General features: G+C 41.2%; 2 protein-coding genes and 1 long non-coding RNA gene across 5 annotated transcripts; all 3 read right to left on the bottom strand.

The window, feature by feature from the left end:
* Positions 1 to 3: 3 nt before the first annotated feature.
* On the bottom strand, positions 4 to 2,706 carry LOC4346620 (uncharacterized). Its single transcript, XM_015757179.3, has 2 exons — positions 2,273 to 2,706; positions 4 to 426 (listed from the first exon to the last, which is right to left on the bottom strand). The coding sequence occupies exons 1-2, from the start codon at positions 2,564 to 2,566 to the stop codon at positions 253 to 255; spliced, it is 468 nt and encodes a 155-aa protein (XP_015612665.1). The 5' UTR covers positions 2,567 to 2,706; the 3' UTR covers positions 4 to 252.
* A 623-nt stretch (positions 2,707 to 3,329) lies between these two features.
* Positions 3,330 to 5,848, bottom strand: LOC136351774 (uncharacterized). Its single transcript, XR_010734931.1, has 3 exons — positions 5,277 to 5,848; positions 4,879 to 4,945; positions 3,330 to 3,651 (listed from the first exon to the last, which is right to left on the bottom strand). It is a non-coding gene; the product is annotated as an uncharacterized lncRNA (long non-coding RNA).
* Positions 5,849 to 7,107: 1,259 nt separating this feature from the next.
* LOC4346619 (serine/threonine-protein phosphatase PP-X isozyme 2) lies at positions 7,108 to 12,059 on the bottom strand. Of its 3 annotated transcripts, none has more exons than XR_010734930.1 (8): positions 11,753 to 12,059; positions 9,578 to 9,730; positions 8,785 to 8,847; positions 8,618 to 8,703; positions 8,449 to 8,541; positions 8,104 to 8,372; positions 7,635 to 7,713; positions 7,108 to 7,555 (listed from the first exon to the last, which is right to left on the bottom strand). XR_010734930.1 is itself a non-coding variant. In XM_066304093.1 (8 exons), exons 1-8 carry the CDS (start codon positions 11,897 to 11,899, stop codon positions 7,414 to 7,416), a joined length of 1,032 nt encoding a protein of 343 aa, XP_066160190.1. In that variant the 5' UTR covers positions 11,900 to 12,059; the 3' UTR covers positions 7,108 to 7,413. The 3 variants fall into 3 exon arrangements, 2 of the variants coding, with proteins under 2 accessions (XP_066160190.1, XP_015612628.1); XM_066304093.1 differs by having other exon boundaries at positions 7,618 to 7,713; positions 8,449 to 8,524; XM_015757142.3 differs by having other exon boundaries at positions 8,449 to 8,524.
* Positions 12,060 to 12,311: the final 252 nt, after the last annotated feature.

The raw sequence follows: 12,311 nt of genomic DNA, 5'->3' as shown, positions 1-12,311 counted from the left end.
CTATTTCCAATCTGACAAGTTCATGCATTAACACTTGGTGTAATAACATGTTGCTACATCATCAGCTCATGGAAGGGGGCATATTGGCATAAGATGCTAATAAGACTACAACTGGCTAATGCATTGTTCTGGACTACAATACACAATTGCTAATGCCTAACACAAGCTAAGAGCTAGGAGATAGATGCTAATAAGATTACATGAGTGGCCTCGCATGACCACGTACGTTCTCATCATCAAAGGACTGGGCGGTTAAAAGGCTTTTCTCTTCAGTCTGTTGTCTGAGCGTTGGTTACTTCCACTGTCACGTTGCTCTTCTGCGCTCAGATCAGCATCGCTGTCGTCATCTGGATCTTCCAACCCAAGGTTCAAATTCAGCTCGGTGCTGCCGCTCTTCTTGGTAGAATTTTGTGCCACGCCTGAAGCCTGAAAGAGGATACATAAATATATGAGTTGCATGGCTTTTCAGAAAGAAAATTTACATGGAAAATTTGAAAAATTCTTTGACATAGCAGGGGTAAACTGATAGTCCCTGAAAACAAAGGAATTAAAAGAACATGAGAAACTGAATATACTGTTGAGTGGGAGGGGAATAATGTTCAGAAGCATATATTGATTTAATTGGTCACAACAGATCCTGTATTAGTTATTTCAACACTAAGGAGAAGAGGCGACCACTGACCACATAACATATGTAAGTGTAACTATTATATACAAATAGTTGGATAGTTACAGCTCAGGAATCAGGATGGGATTACATGAAATTGTTCCGCGATAAGAAATTATTAAAATTTAGAGACTATTCAATTATATGAACAGAAGAGGGAGCACTTCTGTTGTACGGTTTGCTGAGATGGCATCCAGTCAGGAATGGTCTGTGGCTCTGTGCTGCCTACATGGACAAATTTAGCCACAGTGATTCAATTATAAAATCCCATAACTAATAGGCCCAGCATGTCAGCTTCCAACATTTTCCTCTTGCTCCCATTTCCTTTCCTCTATCCTCCCTTTGTTTCTATGCTTTAGCAGAGGAATTGGATAGAGTGGGGAATAAACAGACAGTTTTTCTCTTTGCCTGAATCTATATTTTCCACTCTTAAACCATTTTCGTGGGCTTCAAGGATGCTTATTTTATTAGATCTAATTTGGCTAGTTTCAGCTTTTGCTTCCTACAGTAGTACCGATGCTGCTCCTCTGTTTAGGCAATCCGTTCAGCTCATACATGTTGCCATCGAAGATATGATAGGATGATGTACCAGGAAACCAAATCTTCCATAAAATACTGGTAGGTCCATGGTCACGAGCTCAAGGCCGCAGCAACTCCTGCTGGGATTGCTTCTCACTCTGTTCCTGGATGGGAAGGCAGAGGGGAAAATTTTGACCTGGTAGGAGATCTGTACGCAGCAATGGATGATGAGATTTTCTGGAGGGAGACGGGAGGAAGAGGGAGATATCCTAATGATAACTGAGGGTGTGTTGAGGTTTAGGAACTAGACTGAAACAATAGCTGAAGGGGATAAATAGATTTATCTACTCCTTAGTAGCAGGCACTTTTTTTCCATGTACACAAATATCTGATATTCCAAATTTGAGTGCATCTAGTAGCTCTGATCTAGATGTAACATGAACAGAAACATCATTGGCAACCAACTAAGGAAAGACAAATAAAACTAAGCCCTATTGAATAATTGAGTGCTTTCATAATTATATCATATTACAGATCAGAGTAGAACGCATGAACTAGGCATCCAGCCAATAGCCCCGCGACTAAGATAATGGGATGGTATTCATGCTAATATCAGCCCAATGAAGCAATGATTATATTCAGAGATGTCATGAACCTTTTACATTCCTAACTACATGGCCAAGATTAGACCCCTGAGGATTCAGACCATGAAATTGCATAGCCAACTATCACTAAATTAAACTAGCACTAGCCCCAAGGAAAGGAAGAGGAAGAAACCCCTAGAAGATTATAAGAAAAGAATTACACCACTATAAACCCTAGTAAAACCCAAGTTGATGACCAAACCCTAGCTGCCTAGCACATTAACCAACAGATTTTCATAAGACCAGCTTCTCGAATCTAATTGCGCAGATTAAGTGTAAAATGTTCATCCAATCACAAACTGGAATTATCCCTCCCCACCCTAGTTTTTTTTTAACCAAAATCGAAATCCTAAGAAATGGAGAAAACCTAAATGCCAAGCAAATCGGACCCAAACACAAACAATGCAGCGAGCCAATCTACGGAGCCAAGAAGAAGCCTCACCGGAACGAAGCGCCGCCTGGTGGCCGCCACCGCTGCCGACTCGTCGCCGTCGCCGCTGCCACCGCCACCCCCGGCCGCGCCGCCGTTCACCGGCGCCCACCTGAACAGCACCACCTTGTTCCCCCTGGAGACACCCATGGGGCCCATCATCCCGGCGTACCCCGCCCCGCCGGCGGCGATGGGGACCCAGGCCTTGCGCCACTTCCTGACGGGCCCGCTGAAGGAGGAGGCGGTGTTCCCGACGGGGCCGTACCGCGTCGACGAGCGGCTCAGGCGGGCGCCCACGGTGTCCATCGGCCTGCCGGACGGGAAGCTCGCCGCAGCGACGGCGGCGGCGACGTCGGCGATGGCGGCGGCGAGGCGGGTGAAGTGGAGGCGGCGGTGCGGGAAATGACTCGGAGGGAGGAGATGAGAAGAGGATTTTTTTTTTCGCCGAGAGAATGACAAGTGGGGCCCACAAGAACAAAAAGGAGAGATCCGCACTACACGAGATGGAACGCGAGCACAAATGAGGAATTATAATATCTTTAATTTAATTAAATAAAATAAAAATGCAGACAGGAGTATAACCCATTGACAAATTTGAATTATATATCTTAATTTATATTTATTTTAAAAATTTCACAGTTTTGCACCAGAAAACAAAACTATATACAATCTCTTTTTTTCGCTTAATCATGTATCATGCATACAAGCCGTGGAGCAAAACAGTTTAAACTACAACTCTACTTTATTTGAGGATCTAGAGATTTAAGAATTGTTAAATTCTAGAAGCTAAGAACATAGATGCTAGAAACTCTCGCAAAAAGATCTTACTAGATTATTTCAAGTAACCTTAACTGGGTATTTTTTTTCTAAGAAAGCACGATCATGCGAAAACCTAGCCTGTTCAAGGCCAACAATGATGATACTTTAGGGTGCCACGACACTCTTTGGTGATGTTGTTGTGAAAACATTTCTCTTTGATGGAATCTTTAGGTGAAAATCACATCCTGGCTTTCCAGGATGAGCAGTGGCAAAGCCAGAATGAAAATTACTAAGGGCCATTATGCTCATCTGACTCATAAAGCAACATTCTCAGATGTCCAATTTAACTTGGTTGGGATGTTCCACATGGTATATATACTGTCACGTCCGGAAATTCACTAGTAATTTCCAAACTTATTTGTGCATAAAACCCTCGTCCAGGAATCAGCCGAGGTACACAAACTGACAATTTAATATACAAATCTATCATAATAATAACGTTACATACTTACAAAAGAAAAGAAAACAGCAGCGGAATTAACGGTCTAGCGATGGCTTCAGCTCCACTCCCACAGGCAGCTCAACTGGGGTATAAGCCAAACGTCTTCTCCTTCTGGATCCTTTTTCTTCAACTGAGATTTGATTGATTATTGCAAGAATGAGCATATGACATACTCAACAAGCCACACAGCAAATATGCAAGTGCACAAGTATACCAAAGGATGGCATAATATAGGGTTCATTCGCGAAAGCAGCATTTAGCAAAGAGTTGAGAATTTGTAAAATAGTAAAGTAATTAATCATCAATATTAATCAACACTGAACAGCACACCCAGGCTGCATAGGCCCAACCAAACCTGAACAACCAACCCCGGTCATACAGATCAAACCTCCAAACCAGGAATTATCCATTCCAAACCAGGAGTCAAATTAATTATCACATTATTACCATTAATGAGTAGTGTGAGACTAATCACGAAAAACATTGTTATACCCGCCCATAACCGCGGGCACGGCTATTCGAATAGTTTTACTCTGGCCAGAGATGTACCACTGTACCCACAAGACACAGCCTCAACATCATGTCTACCATGCGTCGCGATACCGGAAAGTACCCGAATAGAGGCTGTGACAATACCCCCTGCACAACACAACTCACCACAGTGCACCATTCCTGGATCATAATCTATAAATATAACTAGAGGCATAGACTCCCCAACGACCCCCACGGACTTCTCGCCGCTTCTCAGTCTGGTGCCCCGTAATGAATCATGCTATACAAAAGGTAAAGCCGTTGCCTACGCTGGCTTGTGGTTGGCACAGTTAATGTTTCACAACAGTAGCTCGCGAACCGGTCCTTAATTGCCATGAGCACGACCTTCAAAACCATGTGCTCACAACCCACCTTAAACAGGTTTTAATTCTCAATTAATTAACATTACACGATTAACCATCGTGAGCTACCATTAAATATAACCATAATTAATAATGTAAGATGATTTATGATTTATCCCATTAATTAGCTAATGTTTCTAAGCATGGCTAAGCAATTATATATATATATATATATATATATATATATATATATATATATATATATATATATATATATATATATATATATATATATATATATATATATATATATATATCATTTAGCTGAACCAAACCAATATATAAGGTTCTAGCTAATCAAATTATAACCCATAGAAAAATAAAGTCATCTTCGGCCATTAATTAATTTGGGAAAGTCTCAACCACCCGATGACATTCGAAAATAATGCATAAGTTGAAATAAAACATTAGCTTTAAATAGGTTCAACATGCTCAAAGGGTTGTTTGGGATCTGTGTGACTTGCCTTGAACTTCCGCAAACACTTCCGAACCTTCCTCAACGAAAACGCTCTCCTCCGGAACATCGGAAAACTAAAGCAAATGAACAAAATCAACAAAACAGTTAAAAAAAAAGCATAAACAGTACATGTGGATATTTTTAACATGTAGATATTGATTTTAGAAAAATTTAGCAACTTGAACCACTCGAATCCGAGTTACGATGATTTAGTTATGAATTTCCGAAGTTTAATCGATTTTCATCTAAAAAGAAAACCGAGAAAAAAGGGAATATGACGTCATGATGACATCATCAACGTCGGCTCGACATAGGCGACGACCTCGCCGGCGCTAGGAGACTCGGCCGGACTTTTGGAGGGCACCTACGCGTAGAGGACGACGACGCGATCTCAACGATACTCACCAACGCGACGAACGACGGATGACGGCCGGCGGCGAGCTTGTGCGGCGGCGGCGGTTCGGTCTACGGCGGCGACGGGTCTCCGGCGACCAGCGACAGCGGGGAGAGGGCGGCCGAGGTTCCTCACCTCCGTGCGCACCTAACGGCGGCGAGGGGAAGCGGCGGCGACGACGGAATCGACGGCGCGGCGCGGCTGGGCGTCGGCCGGCGACGGCGGCGGCTTGCTCGGCGTGGCGGCGGCGCTACGGAGCACGAGAGAACTCGGGAGATGGGACAAACGAAAGAGGGCGACTAGGGGGTCCTTTTTATAGCCTTGGATTAGAGAGATCGGACTCCAAACGAGAGGATTTGAGCCGGAAAATCCGAGGGTTAGTTGGAGAGATAAACTCGAAAACGAATTCGATTCCGCGTTGATTTCTTCGGGATAAAGTCCGATTGTTGGGGGAAAGGATAGAGGAGGATAAAGGAAATATTTCCCCTCAACTAATTTTAGGAAAACACAAGAGAAAAGGTCGGATTTGGAGGGGAAAAACCGAGCCCACTCGGTCTCAGTTCGGCTGCTAGAGGTAGAAGATGAACAGTGTCGAGGGAGGCAAATTAGACTTTTTAGGTTGGCTGAGAACAGAACAGAGCAACTTGACTTGGGCCGGCTTGGGCTGCACAGCACGCGCGCGAGGGAGAGAGATGTTGGGCTGAAATCAGCCCAACGGCTTAGGAGAAGATTTAAAAACCTTTTCCAATTAAAATAATCACTGAAATGATCTTTGAATTGTTAAAAATACTTCCAATGCTCAAATAATTTCAAGAAAAGTCCTGAAAATACTTGGACACTCAAAGTACTTAAAAAAATTATAATCATACCATTTAATGATTAATTTAATATGCGGATAATTACTGAAATGTTCTTTATATGATTAAAATTAGGAATTGAGCTCCGAAAAATCCGAGAAAATTCCAGAGAGTATAATTAACCATGGAGAATTTAATAAAAATTAAATCCATCCATGCTTTATATTTAGAAAATTTTATTTTCCACATTTAACTTCACTTGTAAATTAATGAACATTTAATATAAATTCTAATAATAATTTATTAAATAATTTATAAATCCTAAAACGAAAATTAGGATGTGACAAATACATAGCTTATATCTGTAAAGAAATTTTTTACCGGTGTCCAAGGACCCTTGTTGGCCTTAATAGGTATGCCCCTGAGGATGGGTGACAGCAGCGTTCTCGACGTCTTAACCTTCATGGAGGAGCCGTTTGAAGATCTGTTCAATTTTAGCCTTTCCTTAAGAACTTTGTCCTCTTCCGGCGGTGCCCTGATATAACAAGTTGACCACGTTGATGGACCGATCAGAGAAAAGTGATTCTATCTTTTTTCTTAACCGTTCCCTCTACAGCCAACCCAAAGACATCCATGGAGTTTTGGTTTTTTGGGGGCCTTGTTCCCGTTTGCTTCTCAGCAATTGGTTTTAGGCATGTGACATGACTACTTTTTTTTTTCTGACTTAGTCTCCCAAGGCTATTAAAAATATTATTCAAAAAATTTGCCCATAGATCATCACATAGCCCTTGTAAAAAGAAGAAGAAGAGCCCTTATTGTCACAGTAGATGGCATTTTGACAATCTACGATTCGCAACTACCATTCCATTTGAACGCTGAGCTTTTATAAGTAGCTACTCTATCCGTTTCATATTTTTTTATAAGCAGCTTAGCTTACACAGATAAAGGAACAAACAGAAACACAAGAACCATTCTACCATCACATACTGGCATTTCCTAGCAGGAATGGATATGCATTCTTCGGACAGTTTGTACAAATGCCAACTACAAAACTTCCTGCATTTGCATTCTGACAACAATAAATACTCAGGCACAGCATTTGCATATCATTCTCCAGCACAGGATTTCCTAGGGGGCAAACGGGCTAGCAACAAAATTTTACATCATGGACCAACGCACACCCATGGAATCAAAGGAGTGGCCTCATCTACACCACTCCCTTCACAGGGGCATTTTCTCAAGCTCAAATGTGAGCCACTCTCTTGGCTTACAAATGATAGGACTGGGGACATAAAATCAATTTATACATCTCGAAAGCACTCCTGGCTTAAGAGTCTTGTAAAGCATGAGCTCAGCTCATCTCAGAAAATGGGAGCTCGCAAGACTTAATCCGCCGGTGCTTGTTTGCAGGATACGCTGTACCCACTGCTGAATCTGCGGCCTCACAGAAAGTAATCTGGCGCTGGCCTCTTTGCAGGAACACCTCTTGATTCCTGAATGCACATATGGGCAAATTTAGATGCTAATCAATAATGTGTTCAAGAGGTAATGATAAAGGTCGTTAACACATACATGTGGGGCAGCTTCAAATACACGGAACTGCTTATTCAAATTCTCATCAAGCTCTAGGATTGCAGCAACATTGCCACACCTGACAATTTCAAAGGGTTAAGAACACTGTGAGGGGATTAAAATACAAGAATCACAGATCTGCAAAAGCATAGCCCACACAAAGGTTATTTTTAGCAACCCAAACATAATAATATACAAAAAGATCAGAACAGTAGAAACCATAAATAGCTTTGTTCGAGATATTAATAGAACAATAGACCATCTTATGTTATCGATCTTTTTATTTTTTCACACAATCAGTATACCCCCATCTGATCCTCATTGCCTGCAAGCCAATCCATTCCCAACCCATTTTGGGTAGTACTAGTGATCAAAACAAACATGGACCATCTGATCATTGTCAACAGATAAAATATACAGGATTGATCACTTCAAAAATAATTATAATGTTAGCTGAATAATAAGGTACCTGTAGCAGTAGTTAGGAGCAGACCATACAGTGACAATCTTGTTATTGAACATCCACTTAAACCCTTCCATGACTAGTTGATGAGCACGGCAAATATAGTCTATGTTGTTTGTGTGGTTAAAAGAAGAAACAACATTTCCACCAAATAGGAATCCTGCACCTCGTGGACTTAATCCCCAACCATCTACAGCATCCTCTGGATCAGACCAAAGAAGGTCACACATGGCCCCATCATGAGGTACTTCTTGCTTGCGATCTATTACTCTTATCTGTTGGAGGGTACATGATATGTCAATAACAGAAATAGAATGCATAAATTAAAAATAAAAATGGAGAATAACTTGCCTGATCAAGAGTTGTAATATTAGGAGAAAGGCCTCCATGGACACTAAATATTTTGTTCTCAATGAGTGCAGACAAACTGAAGGGAGAAATAAGCTGCAATCAGTTTTTGTATATTTTAAACTAAAGAAGCAAAATTCTTAATTCATAACAAAAAAAGTAAGAAAGTTGCCTTAAATAGTCGAATATATCTGTGCAATATCTCCAGACATTCACTGAGCCGTATTTACGAAGACACTCATCATAGAAACCATAGACCTGCAGAGAATGCATAAGCTCAATGACAAGATATTTTTTTTCATAACATTAGTGTAGTATGAGCTTAAAAGGATTCCTTACTTGTGTAATCTGTCTGCTCTCATGGTTTCCTCGTATTAAAGTTATACGATCTGGGTATCTAACCTGTATGCATATTTACCACAGCAGTTAGGATGGGTAACTAAATAACATGAACTTGAAACTTCAAACAGAACAACTGTTTAGGATATCAATTGTTTATGTTAGTTTTTCATCCTTCCAGGGTTTTCTAGCAAATCAGGTTAGTTCTAGATACATTCTTTTTTATTTTCTTGTTGATGACTGAATTATAGTTTCATTTATATCACTTATTTTTTTAGCTTTTTCATGAATAGAAATGGCTAGTGGGTGGCTGAGTTTGTAGTTAACATTTAACAACCTTACAGTTATACATTCAATACATAAATCAGGTGCAAATGACATTACTAAAATATTCGCCCCAATTCAAGCTAGGCATTATTGCAAATAATAGTCAACATATACTCTGCAAATCTATTCTAGCAAAAGAAGTTATCTATAATTAGAGATATTATAATTAACTCATGTTATTCCACAATATAGAGGTTTCATGGAATCAGCATAAATTTGTATGTTACGATTTCAATCTGGCCATCAGCCATTGTTCCAAAAACAGGTTTCTACTTAACTAGGTCATATACCCAGCTATACATGAGGAGCATTGTGACCATTTTCCTTAATTTATCTGTATAAACACTAAAAGCATGGTAATTGCATGTGTACTCCTTACAATTTCTTTGGAGAATAGCATCAACATATATTGCAAGATACAAACAAGTAGATACACCAAAAATTCTTAAAAGTGTCAACAGCATACCTTTAAGGCCAACAGAAGCAAAAATGTTTCAACAGAATAAAATCCTCGATCAACAAAATCCCCAAGGAACAAGTAGTTTGTCTTTGGGCAGTCACCCCCAACTTTGAATAGTTCTTTCATGTCATAGAATTGTCCATGAATATCTCCACATATCTGAGTGCAGCAGAAAAATATTACTTAGCGCAATAACATTTTTTCTGAACTTATGGAGAAATAACTAATGAAATATCCAGTAGTAAGATATTTGCTGTATCATACCCCCATTAACACTAGGATAATGACCCAGGAAGAATGTTCCAATTACATGATGCAAGTATGCTTTGCAACTAAGCTTGGCATTAACTGGTTATTTTGGGTTATTAGGTTGTGTTCAGTCAATAAAATTCTACCATGAGGTTGGGAGACTGGATTACCCTACCTATGTGGGACTGATATGCTATTGTGCAAGTCCAAAACTCCTCTATTTTACAATATAAATCATTTCAGGACTCTAGCTTTGTTTGATAATAAAAGTTGCTTTTACATTAATTTACCATCCTTCCATCCAATACATATCATTTAACCGCAATTCGTGCCTAATCAATGCTTTCTTGTGCGCCAATACAACAAAAATAAGATTAGATCATGTTTCATATAATGCTTTTGCAAAGAGCTAGAATGATTTAACTTATGAAATCAAGTAGAAAAATGGCAGCTGTATCTAATCTTCAGAATATTAAGTTAATTCAGTTTGACACTATTTCAAGAGAAAGAACGACTGCCAGGCTATGGAGCTTGTCTTTTGGAAAAATGATGGAGCCCACTGTAGCTTTATCCCAGCTTTACAAGAATTCCAAGAGAAATGTGTTTACAAGAATTAATGGAAGCTGTAGCTTTAAGTTAACCAAGTAGAAAATGGCAGCTGTATCAACATAATTTTCAGAATAAAATACAACCAGACAGAGAAAGTCATTACAAAAAGACAGCGTAAAAATAACAACACTACTCTAGCTTTATTCTGCAAGCAAATGCTGCTGCAAACAAAATTGTAGATTCAAGATTTCAAGTTAGTGGAACAATCTATCTATATACTTATCATCTGCATATAAACTCACGCAGCTGTGCAGTGTTTAATGGTTGGAATGTTGGATAAACACATGTATGCTGGAGTGAATAGTTGTTGCATGTATTCACTGAACCAAGTTACCAGTTCCTCATAGAAATAAGTCTCCAATTCCTAAATTTAACTCCAGGAATTGGGTCTGAAGTGGAGTTGTGGAGCTGCCCAAACCCAGCTCCACCTCTCTAGTTCATTTTATGAGAGAGCTTCACCCAGCTCCACTCCCATTTTAGGTAGAGCTGAAACTGTTTGGCTGGGCTCTAGCTCCAAGAGAGGTGGAGCTGGAGCTGGAGCTGTGCCAAACAGGCCCTAAATCTTCCAAACAATGCAGATACAATCAGGTCGGCTGCAATTCTAAAAGAAGTTGATTTCAAGGATTTAATCGAGTAGAAGTTACAGCCTTTCATGTTCCAATAATTGCTGTCAGATCAAACAATTAGGTAAACAAATAAATACAACAAACTAAGTTACTAAAACATGCAAGAATCCAAATCGCAAAATGTGGAAAAATCCTCAGCACTTGAGATCTCTAGGGTACTTACACACTTCCATGAACCATTTCAAATCATGGAAAGTGTGACCAATTCAACTAGTACACCAGCAATCAAGCACAAAAATGCACTAAATACCCAAACCACCACATTGCTGCACACACAATACCAGCAATTTTCACCAAAGCCCTGGAACTGAACAGGAAAAAAGAATATAGATATGCCTCCCAATAAATCGGGACATTACATAAGCATAACCATCGAGCTAAGCATACACATTACAGCAGCATTCTCCCCAACGACGCAGCAAGAAAGTCTAACATTTTCCTCGCAAAACCACAATCCTAAGGACGATGATACAAGCATATCCAGTGGATACAGGCAAACCCTAGAACCGTAATCCAAGCACGAGCTCATCACAATCACAGGGGAGTTACGCCCACAAATCCAGCTACCGAAACCAGTAGAATCGAATTCTTCTTACTCCTCATCAGCAAAGCTCATCGTAATCGCCCAAAAATCGTCAGAAGCGAATCGAACGAAACTGAGATGGAAGGGGAAGGGTGGGGGAAGGGGGGCGGTCACCGTGACGGGGGCGTCGACGCGCTGGACGTTGCTCTCCTCGACGAGGATCTCCATGGCCTTGAGGCAGAGCGCCTTGACCTCCGCCTCCGTCAGCGGCTCGCACCGCTTCAGCTGCTCGATCTGCCGGTCCAGATCCGACGTCCCCATCCTCCCACCCACCCACCTCTTCCCCCCTCCCCGAGAGCTTCCAGAAGGTTCCGGAGGGCGGGGTGGCGCGCACCTGGAGCTTCCACGCCGCCTTGGCCGCCGCTTCTGGAAGGTTCTAGGGCGCGGAGGCGGAGGAAGGGAGGAGGCGGGAGGTGCGCGCGTGCGGGGAGGGGCGGGTCGGGTGGGGGACAAGGGTTTCGGGCGCGGTAAGGTTACCACCATTCTGCCCCTTTTTTTCTTTTTTGGGGTTAGCTTTTTTTTTTTCTGGCCCAAGCTAGAGGCGGTGAGCTTACCAGAATGCTGCTGGTTGCTTACTAATAGTATGGGAGTTTCACTTAAAATGGAAGCGGAGCTGGGTGAAGCTCTCTTGCAAAATGAACTAGAGAGGTAGAGCTAGGTTTAGACAGCTTCA

The sequence above is a fragment of the Oryza sativa genome, chromosome 9 (genome assembly GCF_034140825.1).
Source record: "Oryza sativa Japonica Group chromosome 9, ASM3414082v1".
NCBI classification, from domain to species: Eukaryota; Viridiplantae; Streptophyta; class Magnoliopsida; order Poales; family Poaceae; genus Oryza; species Oryza sativa.
Note: the sequence above shows the minus strand (reverse complement) of the source record. Positions and strands in the feature narration are given on the sequence as shown.